General features: G+C 35.9%; 1 protein-coding gene across 2 annotated transcripts in view; it reads left to right on the forward strand.

Annotated features, from left to right (window-relative positions):
* Window positions 1–20,171, forward strand: part of SLC35G2 (solute carrier family 35 member G2) — a 175,585-nt gene extending 155,414 nt beyond the window's left edge. For both annotated transcript variants that reach the window (XM_056793660.1, XM_007493916.3), the window contains one exon: window positions 16,402–20,171. In XM_056793660.1, the coding sequence (XP_056649638.1) occupies window positions 16,416–17,654 (1,239 nt within the window). In that variant the 5' untranslated portion in view covers window positions 16,402–16,415 and the 3' untranslated portion in view covers window positions 17,655–20,171. The remainder of the gene's footprint in view (window positions 1–16,401) is intronic.
* The last annotated feature ends 616 nt before the right edge of the window (window positions 20,172–20,787 follow it).

Consider the following 20,787-nt stretch of genomic DNA (forward strand, 5'->3'; position numbering starts at 1 on the left):
CTCTCTCACGTACTGGGTCCCTGTCCTTACCTAACTATCCTAGTTAATTCTATGAAGACAATTTCCTTAGGATGGACATAAAATGTGTTCTACCCTAACTTTTAAAAGAGAAGTCTCATGTCACCCCAAAATTTCAGACCAATTGGCTCATTGTGCTGTCTTTCAAAACAATTTCATAAAGAAATATCTTCTACAAGTAAAAATTATTCAGAAACATTTATTATATTGCTAACTATGTTTACTTATAACTTTTCTCCATATCATCCAGAGATGTGGAGTTAAGGACTTAATGCTCCTTGAAACATTCATCTGTCTATCATGAATCTTCAATTTATCTATGGACCAAACTGTACCACCTTGAGATGGATCCTAGTCTATTTAGTCTTCTTCACTGGCGAGGTCAAAATCAGAGAAGGCAGAAATGTACTCATTTCAGTACTAAATTCCAGTGCTAAATGAAATAAAGCTTTGTCTTAGCATGTCTTTATTTTTTATTTATTTTTAAAACCCTTATCGTCTGTCTTAAAATTGTGGCAGAAGAGTGGTAAGGAGTAGGCAACTGGAGTTAAGTGACTTGTCGCACAGCTAGGAAGTATTTGAGGACAGATTTGAATTTAGGACCTCCCATCTCCAAGCATGTCTCTCTATCCACTGAGCAACCCAGCTGCTGTTCCCTTAGCCTGTCTGTAAATAATCTTAATCTAAAAACGAATACAAACACCAACAACATGGAAATAGGTTTTGATCAAGGACACATGAATAATACCCCATGAATTGCGGGAAGGGTAGGGGTAGAGGAGGGAGGGAAATAATGTAATTCTTGTAACCAAGGAATAATGTTCTAAATTGACTAAGTAAATTAACTTAAATTTAAAAAATTTAAAAAATAAATAAAATAAAAATATTTTATTAGGAAAAAAAACAAATACAATTATTAGGTGAACTGATTGCATGTCACACTGCTAAAACAGACAAGGAAATGAGCATACTCCCTTATATTCATAACATTTTATATTGTTCATAACAATTATATTGTCCTTGACTAAGGGTAGCTTATGAAGCATTTGGACCTGTTGACAGTTTTATAATAAAATTTCAATTGTTGTGCTTGGGAGGCATTTAATGAAGGCATTTAATGAATTCTTTTTGTTTTTTAAGTCTTTAACTTCTGTTTTACAATCCATACTAAGTATTGATTCTAAGGCAGACTAGAGCCCCAATAGGCTACTGGGGACACAACTAATAAGTGTCTGAGGTCACATTTGAACTGGGGTTCCCCAACTCAAAACCAAGGATTATTATTCTTTGAAAATTTTAAATTGTGCCTTTTGTTTTTACATTTCCAATTGCCATTACCTGTCTTCTTTTCCAACTTAGAAAGTTATCCTTTGAAACAAATAATAAAAAGGAGGAAAAAATCAATTCAGCAAAACTAAAACAATAACCAAATCTCATGCGTCCTGCCCCTACAGACCCTATCAAAGAACATGAGTATATTTTCATATTTCTTTTTCAGGATCAAGCTTGTTTAAACTCATCAAGACCAATACAGTTCTTACTAAAATTAGACTTTCCATAGGAGCCAAACTGAGGTTCTTTTATGGCTAATTTGGTGACATAGTTAACAACTACCTTCAAAATATTGTGACTAAACTGCAGAATTTTGAAGATCTCTACCCAGAACTTAAACAAGTGCTTGAGCATATCCATACTTTTTCCATGAAGAGAATAATGGCTCTTCCCATAAATACCACTGCTATCTACTGCAGTGCTGAAGTGTTCTGGCTTTCAGTTTGGGTAAGAATACAAATCTGGTTGAATATATAAATACAGAGAAAGACTAACATGAATTGATACAAAAGGCGCCACAAAAAGCCAAGGAAACAATTTACACAATGACCACAACAATGTCAATGAACAAGAACAACCACAACACACTTGGTAATGACCGTTTCCATTTCTGGGAGCTTTCTGGCCTTCGTGGGGACGCCCGATCAGCTTTGGCTCAGGGGATCCACCAACCTCTGCCTCCACCGCTCCAGACTAGCTCTTTTGCCAGAGAGCTGCAAGTGTAGCTGAAGTAAATGAGTAACCCAAAGCAGAGCTGGCATACCAAAGAAGTTGGGAGAAGCTTGTTTAAAACAAGTTAAACAACGCTTTAAGCGTGTTTTTCCGAGCTGGCGATATATTTAATTATTGTGTAGGAGTTCTCCTGGTCACGGCAAACTGTCAGATGGACGAGGAAGGAAACAGCAATGTTTAGTCAAATTAATTTTCACTTAGAGTTGATCCTGGCACTCTGGAGAGAAGCTGACTGTAGCACATTCTATAATTGAGGGAGTACAATTTAATTAGGAAAAGCAGATACAAATTACTCAATTCATTCAACAAATGTTTATAAAACACTGTGCAAGGCACCGTGTTAAATGGGGTCGGTGATACAAAGAAGGATAAGATGCTGTCCTTATTCTCTTGGAAGGATGCCAGCCTGAAAGAAGTTCAGAAGAATTTAATTCGCCAGAAAGCTGGGAAGTGTGGCCTCAGAAAGCAATCAAAGGGAAAGAGGCTGAGAACAATGATTCTTTAAAGATAGGATCTATAGAAATTGAAACTAAGTTTTGTTGTCTTTGAGGGGAGATAAGGAAACTTACCATAAAGGAAGTCTTTATCAGACTAAGGTTCCTGTTTGAGCTATAAGCTGCTCTGATTACTTTGATATAATTTGAGATGGATATTTCATAAATGGCTTTTATTAAGTGGTACTTATAAAGATATTATTATTAATTAAATGTTTGCTTTGTTGAGAAAATACTGGCTTACCTGTAGCTTTCAGGGGCTGTTTGAAAAGAAACTAGAGAATAGAAACTACCAAAGAGCTTCACCTAGTGGTAAATCAAGTATACTACATGATTATTATTTCTTTGCCAAAATAAAATCTACGACAAAGTTTTCCAATGGGTAGATCTGGAATCTGCTAACAGAGTTCAACTCTTTATTTGGTAGATGGTTACACTGGTGTGGCCACTATGGCAAGGTAACACTCCTTGTCTCTCTTCTCCTTTTATTGAAGCTTCGTGGCAGTTTGTAGAGATTCTCAGTGGAGAGAAGAGTGGAGCTGGAAAGGCATCTTCTTCCCCTATTCTACTTGGAAATCATAGGTTAATAAAACTTTAGGAGTGGAATGAACTTTATTTAATTACTTAATTGATTTTGTGGGTGAAATGTCATCCTTGACTTCTTATTCACTTTCATTGCTCCCATGTCCAATTGATTGCCAAATCTTGTCATTTCTACCCTCATCACTTTAATCCGTGTACTATAGTAATAATGGCTTATTGGTCCTTCCTCAATAAACCCAGCTATCCAATTAATCTTCCTAAAGAGCAGATCTGACCATATCACCCTTTGTCCCAACTCAATCGATTCCAGTGGCTTCCTATTACCTCTAGGATCAAATATAAAATCTTCTGAGTGTCTTTGGAACCCTTTTAGAAGGTAGGTCCCTTCAAACCTTTTCACTTTTTTTATACGTTTTTTTCCCCTTTACATACTCTGGGATTTAGTGACACTGGCCTCCTTGTTCTCCCTTGAACATGAAACTCCATCTTCCAGCTGTGGGCATTTTCAGGGTACCCCTTGCCTGGAACACTCTTCTCTCCTTATCTCTGATTAGTGACTTTCCTGGCATCCTTCAAATCTCAACTCAAATTCCACATGCTGCAAGAAGCCTTTCCTGGTTCTTAATCTTTGTGCCTTCATTCTGAGACTATCCTCTCTTTATCCTCTCTATATCTTGTTTGCACATAGTTGTTTGCATGCGGTCTCCTCTTTTAAGTTGTAAACTCCTTAAGGGCAGAAACTGTCTTTTGCCTTTCTTGGAATATCCCCAGTGCTTAGCACAGTGCCTGGCATGTAAAAGGTACTTAATAAATGCCAGGTGACTTACTGATTGAGGAAACTATGCTAATAAAAGGTAAACAATTGGCTCAAGATGTCTCTGAATTCTTAGATCTTTTTTTTTTTTAAAGTATGCTAGGAAACATTATTGTCAGCACTTTCTTCCTCTTGCTTAGGGACTTTTATACACAGAACAGCATCTTCCCATTAATGATTTGGGGAAATTAAAATCAATGCCTACTTTAAGAGTCTCTTTAACCCCATCCTGGAAGATGGGTTGAAAGCAGAATGTGGATTTAAAAGTAAGAGCAAAGGGTCAAATATACCATTTCCTCTTTAAGGTAATAAAATAGCTACTTTTCCTTCTCATGTCCAGGTGAAATTTCCATAGATGAAACTGTTATAGGGTTATAATAGCCAGTTGCTCTCTCTATAGCAGTCTAAGGTATTTTCCTCATAACAATTCTATGAGTATAAAATACAAGCATCATTATTTCCAGTTTATAAATGAGGAAACTAAGGTTAAGTGGCTTTTACAAGGTTATATAACCAATAAATATCAGAAGAGGAATTAGAAATTGGGTCTCTCTTGAATCCAAGTCATTAGATACTATTCTTCTCATATAATGTTTGTTTGGGTGAGAGATGCTTTATTATGGAAGTTTCCATTTTTGCTCTTGCCTTTATTCAACCTTTTATCATCCTATGAAATCCACAAACATTTTAGAGAGGACTTTCAATATAGCCTAGTATTTACTTTTTTAGACTTTCTGAACGCAAGGTACCCATTTCCAAGCAGTCCTGATTTATTGGAATTTATAGCCAAGGAGTCAAAAGACCAGAGTTCAAAGCTTTGTCCTAAAGCTTTGTAAATTTGTGACGTTGGTCAAATTATTTATCTAACTTCTCTGAGTGCCAGTTTCCCCAACTGCATAATGAAAAATGAGGCAGTTGATTGGATCAGGTAATTAAGTGAACTTCTATCCCTAAAGGTCTATGATTCTATGTTAAAGGGAAAGGAAGATATACATGACATCACAAATGCTAGATACTATCATAAAAAATAAGCATGAGTTTTTTGAATGGTAGGACTGGGATTTCTTTAGAAGTACTCAAATGGATAGATGTATTAAATATCAGAATTGAGGGAAATCTAAGGGATCATTCATTCAAAACCACTCATTTTCCAGATGAGGATCCTGAGACACAGAGAGGGGAAGTTGCTTGCCTGAGGTCACTAATTAGTAGTAGAGTTCAGGTTAGAATACAGGTTTCCTAAATCCTAATCCAATGTTTTATTTTGGCACATCTTATTGCATCTTAATCATAGCAATAATAATAATAATAATCCAAACCTATATCTCTGGAATAGAGATGGACTATGTAAACTGAAGATAATCACTTAGAAATATTAAAGTACTCACCTAAGTCATTCATTCCCTCTTCTATACATTGTTATACCAGTGAGACCAGACAAATCTAGAGCCAACCAAGAAAATTACAGTACTTTTTGAGGTCTTTATTTCATGTATGGTTTATTTTTAAAGTAATATTTTTTTACATCACCAAAATTTCCAGTAGTATCCATCTCAGAGTCATTCCATATAACAGTAATTTTTTAAAAAAGTATTCATTTATATTTAACATATTTTTGTTTAATTTCAAGTTTCAGATTCTCTTCTTTCTTTTCACTTCCTCCTTCGCCCAATGAGAAGAGAAATCATATGATATTAGTTTTATGGGTAAAAGAATGCAAAACACATGTCCATATTAGCCATATTACAAAAAAAAACAACAACAAGAGAAATAAAGAAAGTGCTTGGCAGATTTTTTAAAATTTCTATTTTTCCCTCAGGATCCAAAATATAAAGCCAATTTTCCTTCATTGTTTCTTGAAATATGATGTACATGGGATTTTTTTTTTCTTTCTGGTCATCTGTAATTCTTAAATTATCTCTCCTTGATCTATTTTCTAGGTCATTTTTTTTTATGTGATAGTTCCCATTCTCTTTTTCCCCTCTTTTTGACTTTGTTTTATTATTTCTTGATGTTTCATAGACTTGCTAATTTCTAATTGCTCATTTTTTATTTTTAAAGAATTATTTTCTTCAGTGAGCTTCAATACTTCCTTTTCCATTTGACTTATTATACTTTTTAATGAGTTTTTCTTCAGTGAGTTGCTTAAGATTTTATTTTCTTCAACTTTTTATGCTTCTTTTTACCAATCTGTTATTTCTTTTTTTATAATTTTCTTTCATTGTTCTCTTTTATTTTCCTAATTTTTCCTCTACCATTCCCATCTCTTTAAGTTTTTCTAGGAATTCTTGATGGGTTTGTGTTCAATTAGCATTTTTCTTTGAGGCTCTAGTTGTGGCTATTATCAAATTATTATCATTTTTACAATTTTTATGAAATTCTTTTTTAAAAAATTATTATCATTTGCTCATTTTCCCAATCTATTTCTTGACTTTTGTAAAAATAGACTCAAATACAAGACTACAGTCCCCACGAGCCTTTGCTCCACTTCCCCAGAATGCCTTGTAATCTCACCTGGGCCAAGATCGAGAAGGTATTTAAGCTGATTCAAAGGCTTTTGAGGCTCTCTTGGGTCTTGGACTTCTGTTTGGGGCAGATGTGGCTTTTTTTCATAATGTAGGTGAGGTTGTGTCTAGGCCTCTCTATGGCCTGGACACGTGTCTCTTATCCTATATTTTCTTTAGTCCTTAATCTTCAATAAACCTCTAAAAATATAATACTCCTTGCAGAGAGAAACTACTTTCTACCTGCCTCAGCTCCTGCCTCAGTCTCCCCGTCTCCCCTAAATTTTAATCTTTACACTTTGGACTTTATGTTAAAGTTGGGCTCTGCTCACTTAGGGATGAGAACATGCCAAAATAACAAGCTACAGACTTTATCATGTTGCTTTTTTCAGAACTAGTTCTGGTAGTCTTCAAGTTTTTACTCCTTTCAAGATGATGTGATCTGGAGAGAGGAGAAATCACTGCTTTTCTGGTCTGTACTCTGGTCTTTACCCACAAAGGGCTCATGGCATGGTCCTTTGCAGTCAAAAGCACTAGAGCTACTCTTTGTCTTGGAACTGAGACCAGGGCCACTGATCTTTTGTGACAAATGATAAGCATTCCTTTCCACCTTGGAAAAAGAGTTGCCAATTAGTGCCAGATATACCCAATGCCAGCAGTGGTTCTCCATCACCTCTGATCAGTTGTCTGACCCCATTATCATCTTTGGGCTGAGAACTTACAAAGCTGCTGCTGCTGTTGTGGTTGCTGTTGCTTCTATTTCATAAGTATGCTCCAGACCTATCACTACACGGATGTCATAGATCCTCCTGCAGACCTCCTGAGTTTTCTTAGCTTGGAAAAATATTTCAACCTGAGCTTTGTTGACTTTGCCACTCCAAAATTGATTTGTTTTTCTTTTGTGGGGATTATTGAGGCCTTTTAGCTGGATTTCTGCCTCTGAACTTCCATTTTGGTTTTATCCCATAACAAGTTCTTGAAAGAATAAAAAAGCAAAACTCATTAATATGTCCAAAAAAAGTCTTCCTGTATAGTATTTTCAATTATGTGTTATAAAATTTGATGAAGTTGTGGATAATCTTCTTTCCCCATTTCAATACAAATGGAAGACAATGTTTAAGTTTCTAGAGGTCTGAGATGGTTCTCATAGAATGATAATTAATAGCTCTGGCAATGGCTCTCTTTTATAATCAAATAATCGAGGCCCAGCACTTTATCCACTGTGCCATCACTTTGAGCAGGTCTTACTGAGGCAAACATCATTATTTTTCCTTTCATTACTCAAGGTATGAAATGTTGATCAACTGTTCTTACTAACAAAAACAATTATTAACAAATGAAAGCAAAAGGCATTATGGAGAGAGAACATAGCATGAGCAATGGCTATCATGAATATGGAAATGCAGATAATAGTCAAGAAATTGGTCTTAAAAGACAGACATTAGAAACCAGGATTAAAAAGATGGAATTAGTATGAAGACTGAAGAAGGCCTTGAAAGAGAAGCTTGATCTTAACAGAATAGATAATAGGGAGCTATGAGGAGGAAGTAATATATTAAAAGGATTTTTTTAAAGCAGATGTCATAGAATGATATGCAGGATTGCTTGGAGTCAGGGAGAGACTGGAAGTCAGGGAGACAAGTTAAAAGGATGTTGCAATACTTCAGGCAGGAAATGAGGAGGGTCTTGCCTAGGATGTTGGTACAGGAAATAGAGAACAAGAAATGACCTGAAAAATATTTCAAAGGAAAAAACAAACAACTTGGAAATTGACTGGCTATAGAAAATAAAGAGGAAGGATTAATCTATGAATATCCCCAGATTTTACCCTGAGGGCCTGTAAAAATAATGGCACAAGAACAGAAAGTGAGGAAGGGAAGTTGGTTTTAGGGAAGAAAGTATAATACTGAATTCAGTTTTTGACATGTTCAATTTGAAGTGACAGTAGGATATCCAAATAGCAATGTCCTACAAAGGGATAAAATCATGGGGCTGCAGATTTGTGATTCAATAGAATAAAGTGAAAATTGAAATATAGAAGTGAATATCAATTTTTTTTTTTACCGATCCAAATAAGTATAAAAGAAGAGCAGAGAATCAAAGACAGGGCCTTGAGTGAGGCTCAAGTTTAAATAAAGGAGGAAGTATAACCAAAGAAGAAGTTAGAGACACAGGAAAGTTCCCTGTCTGGAAGCCACGGATTTCTAGAAAGAGACTGGTCATCTGTAGATGCTATAGGAAGTTCAAGGAGGTTAAGGTCTGAGAAAAGGTCATTTGGTTTTGAGTGTGACTCAAATAATCAAAAAGCATTAATTAGTAGTTTACAATGTGTAAAGCCCTGGGACTACAAGTAGCAAAACAAGATATTCATAGCTTTTAAGGAGCTCACATTCTAATAGTAAGAGAAAACACATACAGCTGATTTCCATTGCAAGTCAGGATGGAATGGCCACAATTCTTAGGCAACAACAGCAGAACATCTTCTTTAAAGTTATTTCTATTGATGAAACCATATTTGTTTACTTGATTGAACCAGAAGTGTGGGTGAAACCAGCTCTAACCATTATAGTCTTATATTTTCATTGTGAATATTTACACTTCAGAAATCAGCAAGTGCCATAAATCAGACCTTGAGTTATTATTTTGTTGATTGTATACAATAAGAAAGTGTTAATATTCAGATTAAACTTCAGTGTAAGAGTATACTTTTGCCCCCTCTTGTTCAGTTATTTTTTTAGTCATGTTTGACTTCTTGACTCTATTTAGGATTTTCTTGGCAGAGAAAATGGAGTGGTTTGCCATTTCCTTTTCCAGCTCATTTACAGATAAAAAATTGAGGCGAATAGAGTTGAGTGATTTGCCCAGAATCTGTAGCTAGGAAATGTCTGGGGTCAGATTCGAACTCAGAAAGCTGAGTCTTCCTGACTCTAGGCCTGGCACTCCATCCACTGGACCACCAAGCTGCTTTCCCTAGAGTCCAGTTATTAAACATTTATCAGCACAACTCTGTATTGCTCTATAACCACAGCTTGAGCTCAAGAGTGCTGGAGTGCAATTGAAGACTCAGGGAATGAAGTCATTACTGCCTGGAGGTCTGGTGACTGTAGGATATAAATATTCATCATAATAACTGGCATCTAAATAGTGCCTAAAAGCTTTCAAAGTGTTTCACATCTATTATCTTATTTACAATAGCTCAGTGTTAAACCATTTAACAGTGCCAAGATCTTTGGTGAGATCTTTTTCCTCCCTAGGCTTTAGTCCCTGGGACTGCTTGGGAGTCTGGGGGTGTAGCATCTGTTGAGCTATTTGGTGCCTTGCATTCTTCCCAAGGGTTGCTCCCACAAGAGAGGGATAGAGGGGAGATAGAAGGAGACCTGGTATTCTAGGATGTGCTGTACTTCTCAAGACTCTTGGGCTCCAAGTGTTTAGAGATATGATCTTAAAACCAGAAAACCTAGGTCACCCACCATTTACATATACTGAAACTGTGACCTAGGGAAAGTGAAGTCCCTAATAAATGAATTAGAATTTCAAGAAAAATTCAGTTATTGCTATCAATACCAAAAACCTAAAAGATAGCACCTCTTCTCTATGGTACTTCATTCTGTGTCAGAAGGCTAAATTGTTTTAATATATCCAGTTTTGTAGGTTTATTTAGGTATTTTTCTCTCCCTTCAAATTTCAGTTTAAGTCTGCAAACATTATGCTCTTACTTCGTGACATGCAGCTTCATGTTCTCTTAAATGATATGACTTTGTCTTCTGCCAATTTAGAAAGAAGAAAATTGTTGGTTGTCTTTAAAAAAAAAAGGCAAAACAGGAAAATAGACTGTGATAGTTAAGAAGGGAATTGCTGGATAGGAAGTTGAGGCAGCAGGTATAGACCAAATATTGAGAAGTTTGCCCACAAAAGGAAAGGCAGGAAGAGAACAATAGCTAACAAATGAACTATGAGGTCTAGCGAAAGGCTTGTTTGTTGTTTTTTCACAAAGAGAAGTCACACCTGGACATATATGAAGAAGGAAGAAAAGTTTAAAAAGAAATCCATAGGAAAGGGCATGATACAGTGGAAAGTATGCTAAACGAAGAGTCAGAGTTTCTGTGTTTCAATCTGAGTTCTGACACTAGGTCTGTGATATTGGTCAAGTTATTTATTCCTCTAGGCCTTAGTTTCCTCACATGTAAAACAAATGGAACTGAACTAGATGACCTTTAGGATTCTTTCAGCTCTCAATCTATCATCCTCTGATAATTGTATGCTAAAGGAGGAATTCTAGATGGACTCCAGAATAAAGGTGGAAGTATAAATTGCAGGAAAGAGAAACATAACCTCTTTTTTTTGAGACTAGAGGAAGAGAGAAATATTAAAAAAAAGTGATTTGTTAAGATGAAATCTTAACCTTTGAGGTTAAGGCCTTTGAGGGAGCTAATGGGATGGTCTCCATCTGTTTTTTAAAGAGTAAGGTAGACATCCCTTTAGTAAGATAACAAATAAAGAAAATTAGCTTTTTAATGAGAGAAAATGTTCAGAGTAACTGTGACCAGCAATTCAATAAAGTTTCAACAAGTTATAAATAAGAGAATACTGAACAGCAATAAAGGTTAGGTTGAAATTGGAGAACATCAATCTGCCTTCCACCAGGTGTGCATAATTCTATATGTCTTTTCTAGTTACCCTTGTTAGTGGAGCAGGTGGGGAGGAAGTAAGAGAGTGACATGTTTCAGTAGTAGGTTTGGCATAGGCCAAAACAAAGTTGTAACTTACCATGGACTCTACGTTGAAGAGGGAATTCAGTGTTGCCAGAATGAGACAAATGGACTGAATGAGGTGGACCATGCCTGAATATCAAATTGAGGATAGAAAAATAGATGTGGATGGTATGATGAAGGAGTAGAAGAGATATTTGCAATCACATATTGAGAGGGGAGTACAAATATTTCAGAGGTGGAGGAATCCACTGAAGTGAAGAACCTCACAGTTTATCTATGCCAATTTATATCTAATGTGGAATGGAAAAGGTATGAAGAGCTAAAGAAAGGTGGGAAACTGGGAGATTGAAGATTTTGAATGTTTATCAAAACAGATACTGACAATGCCAAGAACTACTGTGAGGGACAGGATGGAGAGGAAAATTGAGTTTTCTTTCTAAAATTTATTCCTTTTCCATTTAGAAGGTAGAAATGATTGATTAAACACAAACTCTCAACAAGAGAGAGCAGTGAAATATGTGGTATCTTCTAGATATAAAGGGTAATTTATACACATTGTAGTATGGGTTCTAGAGGATACAATGCAAGGGGATAGAGGGGTAATGGAGAGAAAAGGGGGAAAGATGAAAGAAGGGTATAAAAAGAATGAGAATTAGAGTGGAAGCAACAAAAGCAAGCATATGTTGGCCAAAGTGGATGATGAAAAGAATGAGGTAATGAAAGCTTTTAAGTGAAGAGAAGAATGTTGGGAGTGGGAGGGAATAGAGAGTGTCCTGGGGTAACAGAATATGGTTACCTAAAGAGTATGGATAAAGAGGGATGGATGAGGTTTATTGGAAAGGACATATTGGAATAGATTGGTTTAGTTAAAGAATGCCTGTCCAAGGACTCTTACATTCCAAATAGAATGTTAAGCATTTTTTTTCCACTTCTTATTTGGATGTTCAAAGTAGTTTGGTGTCCTCCATGTTATTCCCTAACAGAATGCCCCCAAGCAGAAATGTCAGAAAATCCTATTCTTAAATGATAATTACAAAGTTAAATAGATTTCTAGCAGAAAAGTTCCTGCTCTTTTTTGGTTCCTTGGAGCAATAACTGGGATAATTTTGCCAAGAGTTTCTTTTTCTCTTCTCCTCCTCATCTCCTACCATTCAGAGATTTTTCTTCATAATCTTTTCCTTTCTTCTGTCTCTCATGAAAAGGTGGCTTTCTTCCTTACCAAGCAAACCTCTCTCTCCATGAATCTTTGACCCCATTCCATCCAATCTTCTCCAGACCACCCTCATCTTTATTCTCTCACTAATCTTCAAACTCTTCCTTTTTGCCTTTCTTTGTGTCCCTAGAGCTATTAGAGTATGCTATTAGGCAGATAAACAATGAATAGGTGCTTATTGACTGACTAATATGAAACTCAGTACTGACTGCTACTTGCCATCTGTGTGGCAAGTCACTTAATTTTCTGGGTATCAATTTCATCAATCAAAGCCTGAACTAAATGAATGTTGAGGTCTTTTCTAGCTCTATATACTATTAACTGATTACCAATCTAGGACCCAAGTGGGAAAAAAGTCACTGTCTATGAGAAAAAATCACCACTACCACCTACCTCAAAAACAAAAAGGCAATAAATTGCAAAGAGCTGACCAAGTCTAATGAAGAACTGATCATTCTTTTGATATATCTGAAAAACCCTAAGAACATTTGTTTAGACCCATCACCATCACTAGGATTACCATAAATTTGATAATCATTTTCTGCTGTTTCAGTCAGAGATTCCTCATCAGTAGATGGTGATATAAAAATAGATTTCTATGTTTTACACTAGAGATTTACAGAATACCTTCCACATCTTCTGCTCTGTTCCTCATCATTTTGGCTTGTTAGGATTTTCAGCACAGAGGGGAACTCAATTGCTAGAGTTGTCATCCAGCCCTATAACTATCAGGGGCTTTACTGTCAACAATGTGTTTCCTTATTGCCTAAAAACTTTGAGGGAAGTTGAAAGAAACTCTTCCCCATAGGAGCTGACATTTATATTGGACTTTAAAGTTGACAAAGCATTTTATAATCTATGCCATTTGAGCATCATGATGGTACTCTGAGATAGATCATACAGGTCTGTGTTGGCAAACCTATGGCATGTGTACCGGAAGGGCTGTTCCCCTCCCACTCTTTACACTTGTTGAGAACATTTCTTCCATCACCTGCCCCTCTGCTCAGCGGCCCAATAGAAGTATTTCCTCCCTCCCCTGACTGGGGTAAGGCAGGGGTTCACATGCTACATGAGGGTTGCAGTTTGGGCACTTGGGCTCTAAAAAGTTCACCATCACTGATATAGGTATTATTGCCCCCATTTTACAGATAAGGAAACTTTCAGTTCAGAAAGGTTAAAAAGCCTTGTCATGGTTGCAAAGCAAATGTCAGAGATAGAATTTGAGCCTAGGTCTACCTAGCTGTAATTCCATCACTATATTTGCTCTGCCATACTACCATCCATGTTTTACAAAGGAACTTTTGCTTCAAAATGTTAATGGATCTGTGATCTCCTTAATGTGGCCATTTTCTCCAGTGATGAATACAGAAACCCATCCACACCTACCTATCCTATACAACTTTTGACTATGTCTTTTCATAACTGCCATTGGCCATCCTAATTGGTAAATTGGGATCTTCCTTTCAATCTCTTAATATGTGCATAATACCAGAGCATGTGACTGCCTATAGGTTGAAGCTTACATCCATTAGGATGAGGTCAATCTAGACAGTTACCACCCCATTCACTCATGTAAGGGATAAGATGCTGTGTCCTCATTCTTTAACCAGGAAGGAATATATTAGTCAACTAAAGACTTGAGACAAAGTGCAAAATGTCCTTGAAAGGCATTAGACAAAACTGGAGTGCCATTGCACAGTAAGTGTGTTCAGATTTGCTGAGGAAACTTGGCTGTGTCCTATGAGCTGTCTAAGACTATATTCAGTTCCAGAACTGGGGGATTTATGTGGTGTGGTGTGGTGAGGTGTGGTGAGACAAGTGTGGTAAGACAAGAAAGTATACCAGACAGAGAAGAAGGGGAAGGAGAATGTATCAGTTTCAGCCTCCTCACCCATCAGTCTCCTTTCCCCCCACTAAGGAAAGACCTTAAACACTTTGGAGGATTAGAAGGCTTTTGGACTTCCCATTCTCCCATTTGTGTCCTAGCAGGGTCTCCAGAATACCAGATGGCAGTGCTTGCACAGGAAGGGAAGGGCAGAGTGAAGGAGATGAGGAAAGAAGATTTAAAGCTTTGCAAATAACCCAGCAGAAATGCCATACTAATTCTAAGGGGCACTTCCAGGAACTAGGAGTTAACTCTTTGCTAATAAATATATACCCCAAACCTAATACCACTTTCACTGGATTCTGTGTAGTGGTGAAAGTGTGTTACAGACTTCGGGAAAATATAACTATACTTCTTTAGTAAAATAGCCTTTCCTAAAAGCTAGTTATACAGGATGACTAATTTATATCAATTTATAATCAGGGACAAGCATTACTACTGGTTGGTTTGTGAATTACTGATTACAAAATCATTTAGGATTAATCCTAGAGTCCTGAAGGAAAAAGTGGCCAGCCATGTTCTGGGCACTAAAATTGCCAGTGAATATTGGAGATGAGATAAGGACTCCATGGAGTTTATATGTGCTACACAGCTTAAAAACTGAAATTTAATTTTAAAAGCAATTCTAGATTAGGAACAAAATGTCACTTGGTCTCACAAAAGTTTAGACTTTGGAAGATAGTAGGATGATAACTATAGAACTAGAAGGGATCTCAGAGATCTTTTAGTCCAAATTCATATTTTAGAGATGAGAAAATGGAAACCCAAGGTCACACAGATGACATTTGAGGTGAGATATGCAGGACCAAGTGCCTCTGATTCCTGGCCTACCATACTTGATCATTATCAAAGTAGGTTCCCTTCTTTTACAGAAGAAAGTGAATTCTAGAGAGGCTCTGCTTTATTCAGGTTCATACAAAGAGCTAGTACTAGGATTTGTCTTTTGACTCCCAATACAGTGCTCTTTTCACTGTCACACTGCTTCCTCAGTGGTCAGTTCTTTGTAGTTTTCTAAGATCATTCTTATAATTGATAACAATCCAATAAAACTATATATCTAATAAAAAGGCACCTTACATATATATAATGAAATGCTCTTTTTCAGGTATTGGGAAACTCTAGATTAATATATAAAATATTTTAATAGAATATGCTAGAGAAGCTTTCATTGTTTTTGATTAGCTCTTCATAATGTTTTACATAAAGTGCAATTCCATTTTTAAAAATAATCTATTTATTAAGTGCCAACTTAGCATACAGGTTTCTTCAGCAAATCTAAACACACTATGTTTATCCAGTTGTCTTTTAGAATTTTGGACACCTAATCTGAAGTCTGAATAAATTTATTGAGATATTTTAAAATATTCTTACAGAGCACATTCTTACAAAGGCAATGGGAATACAAAATATGAAATGAAATGAAAAAGACTGGCCTTAAGATCTTATATTCTAAGTGAGGGAGACAACATTTGTATTCTCCAAATCTATCTTCCACCTAGCCAAAACATGGGTCTGATCATGTTACTTTTCTCACCAGCATCCCATGAAGTAAGTAATACTTAATTCAAGGAGAACTAGGCATGCAAATATTATTAGTAGTTATTCAGCATCCTTAAGTGTAAGATTTTGCCCCAAGTATGATCATAGTATATTCAATGTTTTCATGAAGGAATGATACAGCGTCTGAGCATTTGGAACTTACAATATGGACATAATGGATCCGATAGCAAAAAGAAAAATCTTGGTATAATTTGCTATTTTTTAAAATGTATTTTCATTTTTGAATGAATGGGAATGGGGTTGAGATAGAGAATTTAAAATTTAGAATGGGAATAATGTCCAGTAAGGAAATGATTAGATAGGTAAGGGTTGAAGATAGACAAGAATTATTGACATAAAGAAAGATCTACAGAGATAAGACACTATAGAAGATCATTAATACGGGAGGAGAAAAACTGGCTCATTCCATTTGGTTTATAGTTCTTAATGGCAAATTTAGCTAAAGACTTTTCTGAAATTCTTACTGCTGTCAGTTCCTTTAAATTATAGGAGCTATTCCTCCAACAATGAATAGATATAGTATTATCATATTGATTGATTAAATTTTCAACTGAATAAAAGTGTATATGTTTTTTCCTTTTTTTATTTGTGTAGACTTATCTGAAGAAATGGATACTTCTCCCTCCAAAAAATATCCTGTTAAGAAACGTGTTAAAATACATCCCAACACAGTGATGGTACAATATACTTCTCATTACCCCCAACCAGGAGATAGTGGCTATGAAGAAATAAATGAAGATTATGGAAGCTTTATGGAGGAGAATCCAAAGAAAGGACTATTGAGTGAAGTAAAGAGAAAAGGAAGAACTTTCTTTGGGGCTATGGATAGTCGAACCCCACCAACTGAAGACCCAAAGGCCAATGAAACTGAACAATTCCGGAGCTTTGCAGACAGAAATATTTTTCAGTCTAGAAAGACTTGGATAGTGTTGTTTGGATCTGCTTTGGCTCATGGATGTGTGGCCCTTATCACTAGACTTGTTTCTGATCGTTCCAAAGTGCCATCTCTAGAACTGATTTTCATTCGATCTGTCTTACAGGTATTTTCTGTGTTAGTTGTGTGTTACTACCAGGAACCCCCTTTTGGACCCCGAGGATATAGACTGCGGCTCTTTTTCTATGGTGTCTGCAATGTTATCTCCATCACTTGTGCTTATACATCTTTCTCAATAGTTCCTCCCAGCAATGGAACCACTATGTGGAGAGCAACAACCACAGTATTTAGTGCGATTTTAGCTTTTTTGCTGGTAGATGAACGAATGGCTTACATTGATATGGCTACAGTTGTCAGCAGTATCTTGGGTGTCTGCCTTGTTATGATCCCCAACATTGTTGATGAAGAAAACTCTTTGCTGAATGCCTGGAAAGAAGCATTTGGGTACACCATGACAGTAATGGCTGGATTGACCACTGCTCTTTCTATGATAGTATATAGGTCCATAAGGGAGAAGATCAGTATGTGGACTGCCTTGTTTACCTTTGGTTGGACTGGGACAGTGTGGGGAGTGTCCACTATGTTCATTCTTCAAGAACCTATCATCCCATTAGACGGAGAAACTTGGGGATACCTCATTGCTATATGCATCTGTTCTACTGCAGCTTTCCTGGGAGTATATTATGCACTGGATAAATTCCACCCAGCTTTGGTTAGCACAGTGCAACATCTGGAGATTGTGGTGGCTATGATCTTACAGCTTCTAGTGCTACACATTTTCCCCAGTGTCTATGATGTCTTTGGAGGAGCAATCATCATGATCAGTGTTTTTGTCCTTGCTGGTTATAAGCTTTATTGGAGAAAATTAAAAAGAGAGGACTATCAGGAGATACTAGATTCTCCTATTAAATGAACCCAATTTTCATGTTCTGAATCATATTCAATTATGTGCACTGCCATGTTGTATTCATGTATCAATTTTTTTGTGTCATATAATGGACAGAGTTCTTATAATATATAGATATAAAAAGAAAAATATGCAAATATAGAAAGATTTATATTAGACTAAATATTATAAATGCAAATATTAAATATATGAAAGACCCTGAACTTTGGCCTTTAAAAATTATTTATTTTATTAAGGATTAGCTGATAGGAAGGTATCCATCCTAGCCTTAGTTATCATCAGTTTCTGCACAAGTAGCAATTTCCCCTTAAAAGAAAATATAAGCGTATTGAAATTCAGAAATTAGAAAAAGTTAAATAGTATTATGGCAACTTTCACAGTGATAGCTATTTCAACATTATACCTGAATGCCTTCCTATACACAGTGTACATTGTTGAAAAGCTCTCCATAAAAATAGATTCTGATTATAAAACCTGACTTTCTCACTGACTTGCATTATTAATTTGGAAATTGGCAGTAGCTGAGAAGGGAACTAAGGGAGTATGTTTAGGGTTAGAAGCAGCTGGTGAAGAAGGAAGGCTTTTCTCTGATTCAGCTTTGGTTGTAAGTAGCAGGCACAGCAAAAAGCTGGTCACCATTAGCGGAGGAGGTGGGGCAGAGGTTAGTTTTCCTCAGACTTTGTGGGTCCAGTTCACTGTCCCATTGCTGAAGCACTATTCTTTTCCATTTAGCTTACCAGGTTTACAAATCTCTCTTGTCAGTGAAAATAGTAAAGGACCAAATTAATGTGTCAAGTTATCTAAAGACTTTTCCCAGGGGAACCAAAGAAGTCTAAAGGGCACATATTAATGTGTCAAAATATATTCTCTTTCTAGTGTTATTAATTCAGTTAAAACACTGTTCTGCCTGTTGGATTTGCATGGATAGGGAAACTGTACAACTAAATTTCAACCCATAGCTGACTTTTTGAAAATGAAAAGTGAACGCAGGAATGTTCTTTATTCTGCAGTAATTAATGGGCTTTCTGACTTGCCATAATGATGCTTTAGTTTCAGATACTGAAATCCTGTTCATTTCAACTTTTAGTTGCTGAGTCTGACTGCTGAGTCAACTGAATTCTCAGAGGCCACATGAGATAATAGAAATCTCATCAAACTGGTAATTAGGAGAGTTGGATACTAATGCTAGCTGGTTATTTCTTAGATGTATGCAACCCTGGACATGCCACAACTTCTCTGGGTCACAGTTTCTGTACCTGTAAAATGAAGAGATTGAGGTAGATGATCCTCCCTCCCACCTCAATTTTACAACTCCTTGGTTTTTTATTGGACTTAAAAAAATAAAAATAAACAAACAACATTTTTCTAAATTGTTTATGAAGTACATTTAAGATACTTTAACTAATAAATGTGTGGCTGTTTTTCTCAACCTTTGGGGCCTGAGTTAGTCAGGAAGGGAATGCAAGGATATTTTAATTAAAATGCCATTCTTCTACTACCAGAATCTGAAATTACAAAATGTCTGAAGTTTACAAAAAAGATTATTCACTCTATAAAAGCATCCACCACAGATTTCCTCTGAACAGACAACTTTACTACTAAAGTTGAATTTTATGTACAAAAATTTAATTTATAATTTTTTCAAAGATACATTTAATAAACATTTGTACAATAGGTATCAATTTAAATTGAAAAAATATATATATGCATGGATAGGATATATCAGTAATAGTAGAAATCTTATAACTAAATTTCAGCCCATAGTTGACTTTTTGAAAATGAAATGTGAATGCAAAGGTGTTCTTCACACACACAAACACACATACACGGAGAGAGACAGACTGTGCTAGGCATTATGAAGACTTTGACCAAGAATAAGAGACATGGTCCTTTCCTTAAGGTGTTTATAGTCTTGTTTCAGAAACAAAACATATTAACCCAAGTTAAAATAATTTAGAGCTACTTTACTATTTTTGTTGGCAGATGGAGGGATGGATGGTTTACAACTACATGGTTAATATCAGCAACACCATCTGTGGTAATTGCCTTGTCATGACCCCCAATATTAATGAGAGATCTTTGCAAAGTAAAATTAATTACTTGAATGAAGTGATACATGACTGATACAGATAATGAATGTTGTAGGAATAAAGAATGTTTTGGTCAATGTGGGCTAGAATAGACTTAGAAATTTTCATGAAAAGGTGAGGCTAGACAGAGGGAAAATTTAGATGAGCAGAGAAAAGCCATTTCTGAATTTCTTATCAGAAATTCAGAATTATTCTTATTCAGAAATTCTGAATTACTTATCAGAATTACAGAGAAGAATTTATGAATAAACAAGACAGAGAACATTGTGGAATGAAGAATGAATAATTTTGATTACATTAAAAAGGTTTTGTACAAATAAAACCAATGCAGCCAAGTTGGGAAGAAAAGCAGAAAACTGGGGGAGGATTATGTAGTCAATTTCTTGTATACAGGCTTTATTTCTCAAATAAATAAAGAATGAAGTAAAATTTATAAGAATGAGTCATTCTCCAATTTCTAATTGTTCTAAGTATATGAACAGGAAGTTTCTGAAAGAAGAAATCAAGACTTCATATAGTTATATGAATAAATGTTCTAAATCATTATTGATTAGAGAAATGCAAATTAAAACAACTCTGAGATATCTCACAAGTATAAGATTGGCTAAAGTGATAGAAGGGAGAAATGGCAAGTGCTGCAGGTGATGGGAAAAATGAGATACTAACACATTATTGATGAATTGTGAATTGATCACCACTTTGGAGAGCAATTTGGAATTATGCCCAAAGAGTTATAAAACTATGTTTGACCCAGTAATACCACTATTAGGCCTGTTTCCCAAGGAAAAGGAAAAGAACCTATTTGTAGCAAAGTACCTATAGGTGCTCCCTCTGTGGTAGCAAAGAATTAGAAATTGAGGAGATGCCCTTCAGCTGGGGAATAGCTGAACAAGAAGTAGTATATGATCATGATGGAATACTCTTATATTAGAAGTGGTGAACAGGTTGATTTTAGAAAAAACATGTAAAGACTTGCATGAAATAATGCAGAAAGAAAACACAGAACCAAGAGAACTTGTATACAGTAACAGCAATAATGTTCAAAGATT

Source organism: Monodelphis domestica, chromosome 4 (genome assembly GCF_027887165.1).
Source record: "Monodelphis domestica isolate mMonDom1 chromosome 4, mMonDom1.pri, whole genome shotgun sequence".
Taxonomy (NCBI): Eukaryota; Metazoa; Chordata; class Mammalia; order Didelphimorphia; family Didelphidae; genus Monodelphis; species Monodelphis domestica.